The 18,179-nt window shown below is 37.9% G+C and overlaps 1 protein-coding gene across 1 annotated transcript; it reads right to left on the bottom strand.

The window, feature by feature from the left end:
- Positions 1 to 510: 510 nt before the first annotated feature.
- LOC121809787 (acetyl-coenzyme A carboxylase carboxyl transferase subunit alpha, chloroplastic-like) lies at positions 511 to 5,638 on the bottom strand. The gene is made up of 12 exons (XM_042210591.1): positions 5,405 to 5,638; positions 4,397 to 4,742; positions 4,019 to 4,093; positions 3,701 to 3,808; positions 3,404 to 3,564; positions 3,110 to 3,224; positions 2,870 to 3,024; positions 2,664 to 2,715; positions 2,511 to 2,579; positions 2,104 to 2,181; positions 929 to 2,024; positions 511 to 839 (listed from the first exon to the last, which is right to left on the bottom strand). The coding sequence occupies exons 2-11, from the start codon at positions 4,736 to 4,738 to the stop codon at positions 930 to 932; spliced, it is 2,250 nt and encodes a 749-aa protein (XP_042066525.1). The 5' UTR covers positions 4,739 to 4,742; positions 5,405 to 5,638; the 3' UTR covers positions 511 to 839; position 929.
- Between the last annotated feature and the right edge of the window lie 12,541 nt (positions 5,639 to 18,179).

Raw genomic sequence — 18,179 nt, 5'->3', positions numbered from 1 at the left:
TATAATTATTTTTATTATTGTGATTCATAACATTTAATTCAATTATCTACCAAAACCGAGATTTGAATGCATTTTTTTCATTCGAGCCTTGAATAATAGTGCATATTTCTATTCATTTAGGTATCGTTTGGTTGGCATAACTAATTATCATATGATAATCCATTGAGAATTAAGTTGTGGTTCTAATCATATTTTTTAAAGATGTACCTAATTCGACATCTACCTGTTTGAATTAAGTATTTTGTTGATAAAATAATATATGCCGCCACCTATTATACTAGGTATGGTTGGTGTGTCTCAACTCGGATTCCATAAATTTATAATTGTTGTTTAGTTGCCAGAATACATTAGAATAACACTGTTTGATAATGTAGACAATGTTTCACATCTCATTTTAACTAAATAATTTACTAATAAGAATCAAGGTGCGTTTCATGCTACACGAAAATTAATTATTTCGAAACTAAAATGAGCGAATTAACTAATAAATTATTCCAAAAAGAAAGAAAATTGATCCATTTAAAAATGTAATCTATAACGAATTAACTGTGGACCTAATAAAAATTATTGAAGGTTTTGAAGACAACATTAGTCTATTAGACCTCATTAAATATGCTTGATTTCCCCAGTAACTCAAAGTAAAGATAATCTATTCCTTAAAAATGGGGAACAAGCAATAAGATTGAACTAAAAATAACCATAATCCGGGGGTGATAAAAACGACGAATCCAAGAAATTACAACGGCAGAGCTGAAAAACCGAAACATATGACTTTCGCCAACGGCATTGAGTGCTCGAAGAAAGTGGCTTCTTGATTCTTGATGCAGCTTCAACGATGCCTGAATCAGTCGACAGAGATTTTCACGAACATCGTATTGCTAGCAAGGGATGAAACAATGGTGGTGAATATAAAGATATGTAGACTTACATCAGACGAAGGTATGGTGATTGGTGTCCTGGTTGACTTTTATTTGGGAATCTTCTTCCTCTTGATTAAGACTCCCATTTGAAGATTCTAATATCTCAGCTGTGAGTCTTTCGTGCTTTTCTTTCAATTCTGGAAAAGCTATGGCCTCCTTGATAGTTTGCTTCATTTCTGTAACCAAAGATAGAATCTTAGCTTTGGAGTCTTCGTCTGGTGAGTTTCCAAGTATCTCCACCTCTGTCTTCAGCAGCTCGATCCTTTCTTTCAAATCTGATGAATTGACAACATCATCGATAATCATGTGGACTTCTTCATTGAAGGCATTTATCTTTTCCAAGGCGGCGTCTTGGTTTTTAGGAACCACCTGCAGCCCCAGGGATTTAAGAACAGTCTTAAATTCTGACTCCAACTCTCCATTCAATCGCATGACCTTCTCCTTTATCTCCAGACTGGAATCGAGATCTGATGCTCCTAATCCTAAACTTGCGATTTCAGCCTTGAGCGTCTCAACCTTGTGTTTTACATCAGGCCGATTCATGAACTCACCAAATCTCTTATTAATTTCGATTTTCAGTTCATCTTTGTTGGTGCCGGACTTGGATAACTCTTTCAGCATTTCAATCTTCGATATCAGGCTGTTGCAATTGGGAGCAGAAGGGAGATTTTTGGCAAATTCACCCTGTAGCTGTTCAATCTTTTCATCCAAAGCATGTAGATTTCTCCCCTTTGCAGCTTCTTCTCTCAGGGTCAAAAACTTCTCCTCCATACCCAGAGCTTTTACAGCTTCATCGTATTCATAGTCGATCTCTATCTCCAACTTTTCCATCATCTCTTTCAAACCCCTCTGTGGGCGTGCTGTTCCTGATGACTTACTAGCTTCCAATACCTGATGTTTCAGCTTTTCAACCTCATCCCTCAACTTCGATTCAGAAGTCATGCTGATTGGGACTATAGGATCTTCCTTCTTTTTCATGTTGACTTTTCTAATTGGATCAACCGGGATTCCTTCTTGGAACCCACCAACCTCAAGTGTACCCATTTTACGGAACTTCTGAGCCCGAAGCTTTAATAAAGTTTCAGTATCCATTTTCACGAGTTCCTGCAGACACCAAACATCCGAGGTTTCTTATGACTATAGCATACCTACTAGAATGGATAAGAATCAATGAACTACTTACATCCATTGATTCAATAATTGCAGCTTTAATTTGTTGAGAAGTCCAATGCGGATCCGTATGTCCACCGCCAAGAGGTTCCTACAAGGAATGGGCCAAAGATCTTAGCAATGCATTACAAAGATGAGCAGAAATCAGTATATGGTTTTAAATTTATCGAACAAAAGAAATCCTAGCTTGATAGTTGATGTGATTAATTTAAAACCAAACTGCAAATGACGCAAATTCCCAGTATGTGGAATATATATGACCTTTCTATATCTTCCAAAATTAGTTAATTCCGAGAAGATAATAGCAGGCTTATAGATGGCTTGGCAGTTCATCAAATGTTTTGTAGTTATTAGCATGAAATGAAATAATAATTGAAGGACAAGAACTACAAAAGAAAACAAAGGAAGAGGAAATATTACAGGGATGGCACCATCACAAATTTGTAGCTTAATGAGCTCTGTAGCTGTAATTTTTAGCTTCTCAGCAGCCTGTTAAGAAACAGAAGCATATCATGTTATAATCAGGGAATCTACTCGTTATTTTAACACCGGGTCTGACATTCTTGAACCAACCTTTGGAGAAGCTTTTGCTGTCTTCCATAAGATGGCAGCACATGCTTCAGGACTGTCGCATGGAAATGGAAAGGACAGATCAGAATTAGATTAATTAAGCAAGGATTAAATGAATATGCAAATTACTCTCATGATGAAAGTAACTGAAGAAGCCATAAAAGCAGGTAATGATATAACAAAAGCATTAACTGTTGCAGTCAAAGCACCTGGCGACATAGAAAACTGCATTTTCAAGCATTAAAAGCTTGTTAGCACAACCAATGGCCAGAGCTCCACCCGAACCTCCTTCACCGATGACAATTGACACAATTGGTACTTTCAAACCAAACATGGTCCTCAAATTAAATGCAATGGCTTCTCCCTGTTGATGAAGAGTAAGAAATTAGCAAATCAATACTTCATTTCACAATAAAATAAATTTTCGCTATAGAGATGTGGTCCAATACTTGGCCCAATTCCTCAGACTTGAGATCAGCATATGCCCCGGGAGTGTCAATGAAAGTGACAATAGGAAATCCATGATGATCTGCATAGTACATCATCCGCAGTGCCTTTCTATAGCTATTGAAAAAATATCCCACCATTAGAAATTAATACAAAAATTATTGTCTCATTTTAAATCTTACTGAAATGTTGGAAAACAGAAACTCAATTGTTTGACACAGCATTACACAAGCTTCCAAAGAAAAAAACTCATGATATAGCACAAAATAATCTCTTCCCAAATCCGATATGCATACCCATGAGGAGTGGGCATCCCAAAGTTCCTTTGGATATTCTCTTTTGTGTTCCTGCCCTTCTGATGGCCCATGAACATGTAGCTTCTGCCGTTAATAGTACCAAGTCCGGTGACAATGGCAGGATCATCATATCCAGCTCGATCACCATGGAGCTCCACAAACTATACGTATGGAAATGATAAGATTAAGCATTCCATATCACCCTTCATTATTTATTTTGTGAACTACCCACTTTTATATTTAAGATAATTTTATGCAGAATTGCATATAGAGACTAGAGGCTTGGAGCTGTCATACAGTCTCTGTGATGTTGAAGATATGATCAAGGAATGTTGGTCTGTTCGGATGCCTTGCAATGTTCACACGTTGTATAGGAGTCAAATGCGTGTATAGGTCTTTCAGAGCCTGCAATCAACATGGGAAATAAGATGAATTACCAATGACATTGATTGGAAATAACAAGAGCCCGCAGAATTGCAGTCTAAATCTCAAAATGGCCCAAAACTGTTCATCATAACAAGTTGATAGGCATGAAATTGTGGCTTAAGATGGAACATTAAGTGGAAACATGATTGAACAGAAAATGGCAATAACACCAGATGCTACAGGCTAAACCTGATGGTATTTGTTCTCCAGTGAGATAATCTGATCGCTGAAATCCAGACCAGTTTCATTTGCCATCTTTTGCACCTACACCAAGAAAAGCAATAAAAGATCAAATCAAGACATCAAAATTTCAGTGTCTAGGTTTCATGTGAAGAAAATACTAATGCTCCCTTCATCGTGATTATTTGGTCTATGTTGGACTCACACAGATGATTACAGGCAAATCAGCTATCATAATCTATAATGAAGCATTTTCCAAAAATTCAAGTACTCAAATAATTTAATTTCCAAGACCACATTACAGTGCATTTATAAATTACTACTGAATATAGAATGATCTAACGATCAGGGTAGATGGAGTACTATAGAGGATTAAAAGAGCCATACATCAACTATTTTCTTTTGCAAATCCATGAGAGGTTTCTCAAAATCCAAAGTCACTGGTTTTGGCTTCTCTTTCAAAGGCTTGAAAGGTGAGAGGTGGCTAAGCACTCCACCCTTCACACTGAGATCGGGATCTTCTGGCCAAGGATATTCGTTCTTCTTCCCTTTCTTAACCTTTGCCACTATGGAAAAGTCTCTTCTTTTTGCTCCAAGACGGGATCTTCCAAGGGCCTTGAGGGGTACATCACAAATGCCATTACACAAACTCCCAAGAAGATCTGAAGCAGTAGGTTTCGAGGCCAAGTTCCCAGCTAACAACGCTGGAGATTGCGCCATACTAGCCATTTTTCTGGTGCAACAAAAATAATTAGGTGTGAGAAAAATTCACAAAGATACTAAAAGTATTAAGAAAAGAACTGACGGAGCCAAATACCAACCAACCAAAATTCAAAAAATGAACATTTTAAATACTCCAAACAAATCTGATTGAGGAATCACATAGTAGAACCCATAGGTTTGAAGGCTTAAAGATTTAGATCATATAAGTTATTAGCTGCAGCAATGGAACCAAACACAGCCGTACCAGATAGTTTTCAGTTTATAAAAATTAAGCTTAAATTGCAGTCCCAAGCTTACACGGTGACCTACACTTCAGTAATAATCTCGAAATCAAATTAATACACGGATAGGCAAATGCAGCTAAATCAAACAAAAACAACAAAAAATATGCACAAAAAATAAATCAACAACGCTAAAAGCAGACGGATCTCCAGCTCCAGGAATCCAGGATCAGAAAGTTTCACCTCAACAACCTTATTTTTTCAACAACAAACACAAATATTGTGTCGTAGATTGGTACCTCTCGCACTCAGCTCTATATTTAAAACAGGAAAACACTCCGAGAAACAATCACAAAACACCAAATTACGCGCTCATCCAAGCATTTCAGGAAATGACCGCAATACCTCTAAGAATAATCCAAACGAAAAAAAAAACAGGCGAGGAACAAACCTAGATCGAATGCAGCAGCAATCGGAGAGATCCGATAAAGAGATTCGAGTATCGGATGTGAGCTTTCCTGCGCTTTAGATAGAGGGAGAGAGAGAGAGGGGAAATGGTATTAGAACAGCTGAAGCATAATAGGGCAAATCGTCAGCGAGAGCTTTGGCTTTGTGCTAATTCACACACAGAAAATAACGATGCAGTTTTTCACCCATATGCATATTCATCTCTTTTTTTCGATGATTTCTATGCTGGCGAAATCTAGCTGCGTTTTCCTTTTTTATTTTTATTTTTATTTTTATTTTTATTTTTATTTTTATTTTTATTTTTTTATTTTCTCTTTTTAGCAACGGACATTTCGAGAAATAACCTAATTTCATTCAATGTGAAATTAATTATCTAATCTTTTCCTCAAACTTAGTGAAAAAACACTTTTAATGTATGGTCAATTTCTCACAAAATAAATTTTGTCTATGTTAGGAGTTTTGTGATGATAACAACGAGTGAGGGTGCATCGGAACCGAGCGTGGAGTGTGCGACACATAATCAAGAAGTTTGAGTTCAAAACTCTGTTATGCAACGGATATTTAAGTTGTTACACATTCATGGCAGTTTCAACTGCATGATACAATCCCTATAAATATTGCTGCAATCCAAGGAGTTCATTGAGAAGAAACGAGAGAGAGAAATCAGCTGAGAGATCATAACAACAATCAATAGCTAGAGTAAGAGATACACACTATCTTTGTGAGGAATTAGCTTGTATAGTCTTCGGTGTGATATGAGTTCATATGCGAAGAGAGAGTAGCTTGTTCTTGAGTGTGTGATCTTGTTGTATGATTGTAGTTCTTGATCGTGATTGAAGTAAATCGATTCGTTATTCTCCCGTGGACGTAGGCTTACGCCGAACCACGTATATCCTCGTGTTCTTGTTGTTCCATTTCGCTTTTGCTCCGGTCTAATTTCTAATAAGTGGCGCCGTCTGTGGGAAAGAGGAGAATCGTTGGAAATAGTCGGAGCTTAGTTCGAGAAGGGATGCGCAGCGGTCTTGGAGAAGCCCAATCCCGAGAGCAAAGGGAAGGCACCTGTTCTGGATGAGAAGGCACATCGCGGTGGAGGTGGAGGCGGAGGTTTCCGTGGACCTCGCCGCGAAGCACCGATGGATGATGATGATGTGCCGGTTCCCAGTAAGGCAGCAGGCTCTCTTCACCAAGTGGATTCAATGATGAAGAAGCTTGAAAAGGGGGATTGAAACTTGATCAAGCTTCGGAAGGAGAAGGACTTGTTGCTGGCTAAGGTTCGGAAACTGGAGGAAGAGGAAATCAGTTTCAGGGGTGAATCTGAGGTCAGAGAAGATCAGTTTCAGGGGTGAATCTGAGGTCAGAGAAGATGGAATTGCGGACTCTGAAACAAGAAGATAGAAGCAAATTGGCGGATCAAACTATCATTCTTGCTTCGACAGACTATCATTCTTGCTTCTTCAAACTATCATTCTTGCTTCGACAGACTATCATTCTTGCTTCTACAAACTATCATTCTTGCTTCTACAAATTATCATTCTTGGTTCTACAAACTATCATTCTTGGAGGCTGAGAAAGAGCTTGCTTCGAGAATACTTGTATCGAGAAATCCGAGTGGTGATGATGCCGTTTTAGGCGATTCCCCCCCTTTTTTATCTGCGTGAAAGCGCCGACAGATTGATATGGAAATGGAGTTTCCAGTCATGAAGAGTTTCTGACGGAGGAGTAGAGGAGATGCTGAAAATAGCATCGCAGAATACTAAGGAAGGGAGAGGGTTCATCAAGATTCGTAACAATTGACGCTGCACTGCTGTCTGCAACTCAGGAGCTTCAGAAGTTGAAGCAAGAACTGTCAATGACGTCTGCTGCGAAGAACCAGACACAGAGCCATGCTGACGATGCAACAAAAGTAGCTGAGATTCATGCGGAGAAGGTCGAGGTTTCGTGACGAAAACCGTAGGAAATTACACGACTGGTGGAAAAGCTCTGTGTAACCAGGAGATGTTTGAGGGATGCGAAGAAGCATGAGAGCAGTGTCGACGACGCGTGCTCGTTAGCGGTCCAGGCATCGATCCTAAGCGATGAAAGTGGTAATAATCTTGACAGAAATTCGGTTATCACTTATGAGAGATGTGTGATATCTCTAGGGATCAGCGACTCCAATTCTGAACGGGGAAGATTCAGATTAGGTGGAGGTTTTATCGTCCGGTGGAGGCGATCGTCCGGTGGAGGCGTTGTGGCTGATCAAGGAAGTGATAAAGGAGGATCTGGGGATGATTCTCGGAGTCAGGATACTGACAAGAATAGTCAAGATTGGCGCTACTCGGATATGGGATCGACAAAGTTCAAGATGATCGAAGGAGTGGCCGGACAAAGGTCATAGAAGAGAAGGAAGTATTTGTATCATCTCAAAAGGTGGAGGATTGTTAGGAGTTTTGTGATGATAACAACGAGTGAGGGTGCATCGGAACCGAGCGTGGAGTGTGCGACACATAATCAAGAAGTTTGAGTTCAAAACTCTGTTATGCAACGGATATTTAAGTTGTTACACATTCATGGCAGTTTCAACTGCATGATACAATCCCTATAAATATTGCTGCAATCCAAGGAGTTCATTGAGAAGAAACGAGAGAGAGAAATCAGCTGAGAGATCATAACAACAATCAATAGCTAGAGTAAGAGATACACACTATCTTTGTGAGGAATTAGCTTGTATAGTCTTCGGTGTGATATGAGTTTATATGCGAAGAGAGAGTAGCTTGTTCTTGAGTGTGTGATCTTGTTGTATGATTGTAGTTCTTGATCGTGATTGAAGTAAATCGATTCGTTATTCTCCCGTGGACGTAGGCTTACGCCGAACCACGTATATCCTCGTGTTCTTGTTGTTCCATTTCGCTTTTGCTCGGGTCTAATTTCTAACAGTCTACATTGAATCTAAAATGGCATATTGAAATGGTTAAATTTATCTTGGCTTAAGATGACATGTCGAACTATATAACTAGATTAAAACAATATCGTTTCATTACAAAATGCATTAAAAAAATCAAAATGAGTTTACTCAATTAAATCAAAGCTTATAAGTGTATATGATTGCTCTTTAATTTAATTGAGTTCTAAAGTTGAGTGAACTAATTTGTTTGGTCCATAACTTTATAAATTTAAAGTTTAATATAATTCATATTTGGTTCAGCTTGACCTAGTTTTATGCATTTATTGGGGATGGACCAAGGAAAAATAAATGAAAAAATGATAAGTTCACGAGTAATGATATTATTATTTTTATTTTTGGCAAAAGTTAGATTCTGTTAGAAAATATAATGCGAAAAATAAAATATTATTGTAAAAAGTAAAAGACGGGGAGAACTTCAAAGACTACATTGTGAATGACTTGAATTAATTCTCTCAATGGTTATAGGCTCTAATTCTAGCTATACATGGAAAATATATTCTAATTATACTAATATCCTTTTATTTGATTTTCCATAATCTTTAATTGATTTCCTTCAATATTCTTGCCATAATATCATCTGTTGCCTTCCTGTTCTCCAATCAATTAATTTCCTCATTCAAACACTCCCCCTCAAGTTCAGTATCGAGTTTTTCGACACTTAACTTGCACGATCTTTAGTTTGATAAATAGTTTATACTCGTATTTAAGAGTTCTTCAATTTCCATTGATAGTTTATGCTCGTATCATAGAGCTTCTTCAATTCATCATTGATAATTTATACTTGTATCAAAGAGTTATTGAAAGTGTAGACTCGTTTCAAGGAGCTCTTCATTTATCATTGAAAGTTTAAACTCGTTTCAAGGAGTTCTTCAATTTTTCTTCATTGAAAGTTTAGGCTCTTATCAAGGAGCTCTTCATTCATCATTGAAAGTTTAGACTCATTTCATGGAGTTCTTCAATTTTTGTTGACGGTTTTAACTCGTGTCAAGGAGTCAATCTAGACAGTTTTAACTCGTGTCCGGGAGCTTCAATTTTTGGTTGACAGTTTTAACTCGTGTCAAGGGGTCATCTTGGATAGTTTTAGCTCGTATCCAGGAGCCTTCTTAGACAGTTTTGACTCTTGTCGAGGAGCTAATTCAGACAGTTTTGACTCTTGTCAAGGAGCTAATCTAGACAGTTTTTGCTCGTACTAGGAGCCACTTCATTTTTTTCTGACTGACAGTTTTTACTCGTGTCGAGGAGCTCATTCAGACAGTTTTGACTCTTGTCGAGGAGCTCATTCAGACAGTTTTGACTCTTGTCGAGGAGCTTATTCAGACAGTTTTGACTCTTATCGATAAGCTAATTCAGACAGTTTTTGCTCATATCTAGGAGCCATCTTTAACAGTTTTAACTCATATCAAGGAGCTAATTCTGACAGTTTTGACTCTTGTCGAGGAGCTAATCTAGACAGTTTTTGCTCTTGTCTAGGAGTCATCTTAAGACCATTCTCGGTTCATATGCATTATTGGTATCCAATTTCCGGTGACAGCCTATCCCCCTGTGACGGACTCCGCTTTAGAAGCCGACACATGCTGTCTCCGACAAGGTTATCACGATGTTCATTCTATGTGGCCATCTTCTCGGCATCCTTCAAGGCACCCATTTTTGGCCTCCATCATCGGCCTCTCGATCTCTCCAACGGATTGCTCCCTTGGACCCTTTTCGACAACCTTCTCGGTGGGCTTCTCGACAATGGGCTTCTCTGCTATATCTCTCGATGATTTAGCTTCCTCTCATCCTCAACCGAACCCCAGCCGGATAATTCTTCATTGCTGTCTATTTTAGGTAGCTTCTATTGAGCCATTCCATCATCGATCCTTTTGCATCATACTATTGACGCTCCATCGGTTTGTGGGTTGCGCCTTTGTTGCTTTCTCACCCTTTCGTCATCTTTGGCCTTCACGACCATCATAGATTTGGAGAGGAGTTGTTCGGTCGCATTCTTCCTCTCCCCCTCGACCGGACAAACCGTGAATTCATATTTTATCTCCGAATCTAGGGATCACTGCCACCTCCAAATCAGCAAGTAATCGCTGAACTCCATGGAGAAATTGCAATGTCGATATTCGAGGAATCGGCTCCTGCTAGGGGAGGATCTTCTTTCGATTTGTGCAAGAGAAACGAGAATGATTTGTGCAAGAGATGCTTATGCAAAAGGGTTTGAAGCCATCCTCGTATCTGAAGACCGGAACTACGATTTTTGGGTTGGTTTTTCAGGATGGTGTCATTCTTGGAGCTGACACACGAGCCACTGAAGGCCCCATTGTTGCTGATAAGAATTGCGAGTTAAAACTTATGGCAGAAGCAATTTGCTCCGTTCCTCCGTCGTCGGCTTCTTGCGCCGATCAACGCTTCTCTAGCAGCCTTTGTGGCCTTGCTACTGGCTCCACCTCCTTCACCACAATGCCTCCTTTCTCTCCTCCTCTGCTGTGGTTCTTGGCTGCAATCAGTCTCCTTTCTCCTTATGGGGGAGATTTTTGAGGTTGATACATGGTTGTTTTTTGAAAGGGTTTTGGCTGGTTTTTGGAAGGGACGATGATGAGGCCCTTTTTTTTGCTATAGAGGTAGCGATCGATCCTAGTGATCGAACCCGCTCTGATACCATGTTAGAAAATATAATGCGGAAAATAAAATATTATTGCAGAAAGTAAAAGACGGGGAGAACTTCAAAGACTACATTGTGAATTACTTGAATTAATTCTCTCAATGGTTACGTAATCTTTTATAGGCTCTAATTCTAGCTATACATAGAAAATATATTTTAATTATACTAATATCATTTTATTTGATTTTCCATAATCTTTAATTGATTTCCTTCAATATTTTTGACATAATTTCATTCATTGCCTTCTTGTTCTCCAATCAATTAATTTCCTCGTTCCAACAGATTCCATTACCCATTTAAAATAATATTGTCGCATTTCTTAAAGTAAATTGGTAGTCATAATGTTACTAATTATTATCTAGATCAAAATTTTATTATTCCCCGTTTGTATCATTCTTTCCAATATTTTGATTATAATTTATAAGTGTAGTGCATTAGTGTATCTTCAATTTTATTAACCTGGATTATTAATATTATACTATTATTTTGAAAAAATTTATCAACACGCATGTGAGTCAGTAGTCACGCACGTTATGAGTTAGGTGAGTATTTATGTAGGATTTATTCTTTGATTATTTTCATTGCGGAGCAGTTGACAACTATATTAACAACAAATTGATTGAGCTCATTTAAATTATATAGTCGCATTTCTGATAAATTATTGCTAGGTAACTATTGAGTTTAAAATGATAAATTATAGGTACGTCTTATTACTTTTTAGTAAATTTTGTTGAATTTTACATTATATAAGTAATTTAAATAAACCATAAACTATTTTACATCTATTGTCGTAAGTGTTTAGATATAAAGTTTTTAAACCCACTTCCTGGATTTTATTCCTCAACCAAGTATCTATGAGTATTTATTTTTTAACTAATATGCTCTCGGTCATTCACAACCACGTCGCTTATTCATCCTTTATCCATCTCATTTTTTCATTATTAATGGGCTCTACAACACTTTTTACTTCATTTTTAATTATGAAACAACACCTCCACCCTCTATCTTTTATCAATCTCTCCGTTCACCGTTCATGAATCATGGTACTATTTATGTTCTTTAATTTAAAATGCAACTAATAAAAATAAACATTTAATTAAAAACACTTCATAGAAAATAAAAAAGGACAAAATTAAAATCATAGAAATTACTCCGTCGGCAACTGCGGATCATCCTGAGACGGTGGTGGCATCGTCCGAAAGGGGGAGACCCAATTGAGCCCTCAAGAGCTGAATCCCATCAAGGTTTAATTGTAATTGGAATTGCGTCATGCGGGAAGAGAGTGTTGGTGAGTGAAAAATGAAGTGATGAAATGAGGTTATTTATAGGTGAGTGAGGAAGAATAAAAAAAATATAAAATATTTAAAAAAATGGCTAGTTTTATAAATATTTAATTTTAAAAAAATCTCGAAATACTGATTTGTTTTTAAATAATACTTCATCCGTCCCTTAAAAATAGAAACTTTTGAAACAATACAAATTTTAATGCAAAATTTGTAAAATAAGAGAGATAGAAAGAAAAGTGTGTTAGTGGAAAACATGTCACACCTCACTAGAGAGAAAGAAATTTCATGAAAATGAAAGTATCTATTTATAAGGGACGAACCAAAAATGAAAGAATTTATATTTTTGAGGGACGAATGGAGTAATAATATTAAATCGCGAAAAAAACGACGCCTACTCACGGGCGCGCTGGCTCGCCGCCTTCCCCTCCAGCGCGCGGTGACCAACAAACACGAGTCACCCGTAATGCAAGCTTGTCGTCGTCTCATCCCGCATGGACGAGATCAGGTTGCCACGCGTTATGGGTCCCCTTAAGTATCGTATACTCCACTATTATTATACTACTTATTAATTATAATAATTATTATTTTGAGATATTCATCACTACATGAGAGTGTTATATTGCTAACTCAATACTTAATTGCTAACTACAATTAAATAATAGCAATTAGATATTCAAATCAATGGCCCAGATCATCAACCCTGGAATGTCAATACGATCAACAAAAAACGTCAATAAGGGTATTAAGGTCAATTTACAACAAATTAGTTGTAACTAACTTTTGAAAAATATCTCATAACTTTAAAACACATATAACTTTCTCGATTTAAATTATTTTTCCGTACAACATATATCAAATTAAAGATACTTCATAAGGATTCTAACGAGATCTCATTTGCATATGTTCCGATTTCAAAATTTGAAAAAAAATTTCGAAAATTTTCAATTCTTTCGTACAACAACAAATGTCAACATAGTATATAAATATGTCAATATAATACATGTAGAATGTCATTCTTAAAGCAATGTGTTGACATTCTGATAACATTGTGTTGATATTTTTAAAACACTATATTGACATTTTAATCCAAAACCCTAATTTGGTAGTTTTTTTTATCTTTTTCGATTTAATTAATAAAAACGAAAATTACACGTGACAAATTTTAGATCACTAGATTTTTAAAATCTTATGGTCTTAAATTAGTTGTAGTTTAACAACTAGAGAGTGAGTTAACAATTTATCACAAGCCCATCACTATATACCTCATTTATTTTTATTAGTTTTATAAATCATTCTCGAATTTTGTAAACCCATTTCTCTCATATTAAAATATAAAAGAATGACTCATACTATTATATTAATCTTTTACATTTACTTTTATTTATATTAACTCATGGTCAAATCTGAGATAGAATGAATAGTAGCGATTATAACTGTTGGGACAATATATTTGGTAAAAAAATGGAGCGAGTTTGTAAATCAACCAAAGTTGGAGGACTTCAGTTTAAAACAAAAGGAAAATAGAAAAATGATTATGGATTTATGGTTATTAGCATGTAAATAGTTATAGAATGAATCTAAATACATTAATTCCGCGATTTTTTATCACTAACGAACAATTTTTATCAAATTGAAACTGATGCGAACTACACGTTATATAACCATATATATGGCGATAAATACAAAATTTCAATATAGCATCAAATCTAAAGCCAAGACCAATCTTACCTCATTAAATATTAAAATGAGTGGATGAGATTAAAGCTCACAGATTATAATAAATAGTAGAGAAAATATCAACAAAAAGGTAAAATGGTCAATTTGTTATAACACTATAATTTTCACGGTTTTTTTAATATCAACACAGTTCCATGACATAAGAATTTCAACACAAGTACCCGAAAATATCCACACAATTTTATTGATATTGTACATGCATAGTATTGAAATTTGTTGATACATTTATTGATATAAAATCTTATTATCAACATATACGAAAATTGTAATAAAAATTATAAATTTTCATCATCCGATCATCGTCGGAACATATGCAATTGAGATCTCGTTAGGATCCTTAGGCCATCCACAAAGCTGTCACTAAACCGTCCATTAACCGTCCCTTAAATTACCTTTCGCGGGTCCCACTGTACTTTTTACTCCATCCTTTAACTAAGGGACGGAACCTGCAACCCTCCATCCCTTAAATTACTATTCATTCAATTTCATTTTTTTTTCCAAAAAATTCAATTAATAAAAAACACACTTCATTAAAAATAAAATAACATTACAACATAAAATTCAAAAAAAATTAAAAAAAAAACATAATTAAAAATCCTAAAAAAATTAAAAATACATAATTTAATTTCCTCCGCCAAAGTTTGCCCAAATGTGCTCCATTAGATCATATTGGAGTTGGGCGTGGGCGGAAGAGTCATGTGTCCTTGCTCGAATAGACAACCGTTCTTGTATAGACGGATGCACTCCACTTCGAGGCGGACTACTGGCGGTTGAGCTTCCGGGGGCTTCAGGGTCAAACCAATTTCCCGCCTCGGGTCCTTCGTCTTGGACAATCATGTTGTGCAAGATTATGCACGTATACATGATGTCGACCATGCTCTCCATGAACCACGTACGAGCCGGGGCTTTGATAATGTTGAAGTGTGCTTGGAGAACCCCGAACGCCCGTTCCACATCCTTCTGATCAGCCTCCTGCTTCTGCGCAAAAAGCGCCTGCTTTGCGTTCACATGCCTAGTGCACGTCTTCACGAAGGTTGGCCACTTCGGGTAGATGCCGTCAGCAAGATAGTACCCCATTTTATAGCGCCGGTTGTTAGCGGTGAAGTTGATGGCCGGCGCTTTACCATCCAAAACTTCGGCGAAGAGGTCGGATTGGTGGAGCACGTTTATGTCATTGTTCGAGCCGGGGACCCCGAAGTACGCATACCAGATCCATAGCCGGTAGTCGGCGACGGCCTCGAGTATAACAGTGGGGTGGGTGCCTTTGTGGCCGCTCGTGTACGGCCCCCTCCACGCCACCGGGCAATTCTTCCATTGCCAGTGCATGCAATCGATGCTGCCAAGCATCCCGGGGAATCCATGCACTTCTTCGTGAAGGCGGAGTAGGAACTGGCAATCAGTCGTGCTTGGCTTTCAGAGAAATTCGTCGGTGAAGGCTGCCCGAACGCCTTTGCAGAATTGGAGCAAGCACATTCTCCCAGTGTTGTCTCCAATGTGGAGGTATTAGTTGAACACATCCGCCGTTTGTCCAGTCGCAAGCTGACGGATTGCTGCAGTACATTTCTGCAGCGTCGTGTGGCTGGGACGGCCGACGGCGTCGAACCTTTCTTGGAAGAACTCTTCTCGGGCCGCCAATGTATTTGCGATGTGGAGAAATAGCGGTCCCCGCATGCGGAAACGGCGACGGAAGTAGGTATCTCCCCACATCGGGTTATCGCAGAAGTAGTCGCGGACTAACCTTGCGGCGACTTCCTCCCGGTTACGATGGATGTAAGTCCGGGAGCATCTTTGGGGCGGCGCGGCTTCCTCCGCCTCCCGGCGTCGATCTTCTTCAAGTGATTCTTCCATTATTTGACGCATTTGCTCATATGGATCCATGAGATCGATTAAATTTGAGGGAAGAATAAAAGAGAGATGATTTGAGATGGAATGGAAATTGGAGAGGAAATGAAGATGATTTGGGAAGAATAGATGTGTAGTTGTGTGTGAAATGAGGATGAATTAGAAGTATTTATAGAGTAAAAAAAAAAAGAAAACGGCTAGAAAACGGTAATATTACCGTTTTCCACTTTTTAATTTTTTTATTTTATTTCAATTTTTTTTTAAAATGATTTATTGCGTCAGCGTGACGAATCTCACTCGCGGGCCGGCGAGTGGGCGTCACACATGGCCTGGGAGCGTGCCACGTCGCGGGAGCGCGTGGCGAGCCGTCACGTGCCGCGTCTCGGCGTGACGGGCGATCCGGCGAGACGGTGACGGGACGAGACGCTGCAATGCGTCCCGCCACTGTTCCGTCACGGAGTCACGAGATACGGGCCACCCGCGTAACGCGTTGCGGGTGGCCTTATAAAATTACCTTTAATTTTTATATATTTTTTATGAAAAAATAATTTAAATTGAGAGAGTTACGTAAGTTTAAAGTTTAAGATGATTTATAATTCAATAACTAAGATTTAATTTTAATTTGGGATTGTTAGTCAGCAATTGATCACAACTTATTGTACTTGAATTCATATCCCATATAAAGTTTCTTTTTCAATCTCAATAAGCTTTGAGATTTTCTAATATATCCTTGTCAGATAACTTCAATCAAATTACTTCATCTGGTCCTATTAATTGTCCACTTTTATTATTTTCGTCCTCCACCGTTAATTGTCCGCTTTCACTTTTTACCATAAATGGCACATTCCACTAATTCCATCTACACACATTTAAGTATGAAACTAATACTACTACTACTATATAAAAGTGAGATACATATTCCACTAACTTTTCTAACTCACTTTCCTTTACATTTCTTATTACCCGTGTCAAAATCAAAATGAACAATTATTAGGAGACGGAAGGAGTAATATTTTGTGTGAGTCATTGTAATTTAGGTCTTGTCTGACTTTTGAAATGTGTTAGTTTAACTTTTCTAAAGATATCAAATCTTTTATGACGTGCATGTGGTGCCATTGATTAATTGGGAAAACTTTGCATGTGAACTCCACAAGCGTTTGAAACGAGCTTCGCTTTGAACGAATATGAAGTGCGACTACGCAGGATGGGTCTTTGGACGAGTACGTTGCAACTTTTGAGAGTAGACTAACAAATCAACAGTAACTTGTTTCTTTGGGAGACTAAAACCTTGTTTACGGTTACAAATAAAAGGTCAAAATATCGTAAGATAATCACATGTAGTCCAAATGACAAAAATAATTAACTTTCTCGACATCTCTATGTACACTCATAGGTTGATTTATTGATGGCATCACACCAACCCTAAGAGCATCCGCAGCGGTGGCGTAAGTCGTCACCGCCGTCCGCGCCGTTGGCAAGGCGAAGGACCGCCGCCGCTGCAGCCGCGCCGCTGGCACGGCGCTGCTCGATGTATCGAGCACGTCCGTGCCAGCGGACGCACACGTGTCGCCCTCCCATTCGTCAACGGCATAGCCGTTGAGTTTAAAATTTTTTTATTTTTTTTTTAAAAATCTTCACTTCCCCAAAAAAATATATCCGTTTATAACCGTTTTTTACACCTTTTTAATTTTTTTTCATTTTTTTTACCCCAAACAACTCGTTTGTGGACCCTTATGGCCCAACTCAATATGGTCGATAGGTCAACTATGACCCCCACGCAACTTCAAACGCACGAGTCCATGATATTGGGTCTCCAAAAACAATTGTGGTTGGTGCCGCCGGATGCGTAGTTGATGTGTATTTTTCGAGCTTTTATATCAATGGATTAATATCACACAAGTTAATTAAATTAGCTCTAAAATTACAACTTTCTGCAAGAGTACAGATGTAGTTGTAGTAAAAGAGTGTCGAACCACAGGGAGGCGTATGTTATTTAATTTGAGAAAGATAAAATTAAGAGATGATAAAACAAACAAAGATAAATAAAATACTAAACTAGAAAAATAGGATAAGAAGAAACCATTGCTCCTATATGTCTTGGGCATACGAATTGGGATACTTCGATGGATTACTACGATCAAGACTATGCTTAAGAGGATGAAGTTTGTTTTACGCTCCCTATCCGCTGAACACTTCAAGGGAATTGTATACCTAGGATAAGCTGAACACGTCTCCAAGGTTCTACTCACTAACCTATCACCCCTGCTAGGTCGCGCAGTAGGCTTTAGTTTAGCTTCTATAA

This window comes from Salvia splendens, chromosome 1 (genome assembly GCF_004379255.2).
Source record: "Salvia splendens isolate huo1 chromosome 1, SspV2, whole genome shotgun sequence".
Lineage (NCBI taxonomy): Eukaryota > Viridiplantae > Streptophyta > Magnoliopsida > Lamiales > Lamiaceae > Salvia > Salvia splendens.
Note: the sequence above shows the minus strand (reverse complement) of the source record. Positions and strands in the feature narration are given on the sequence as shown.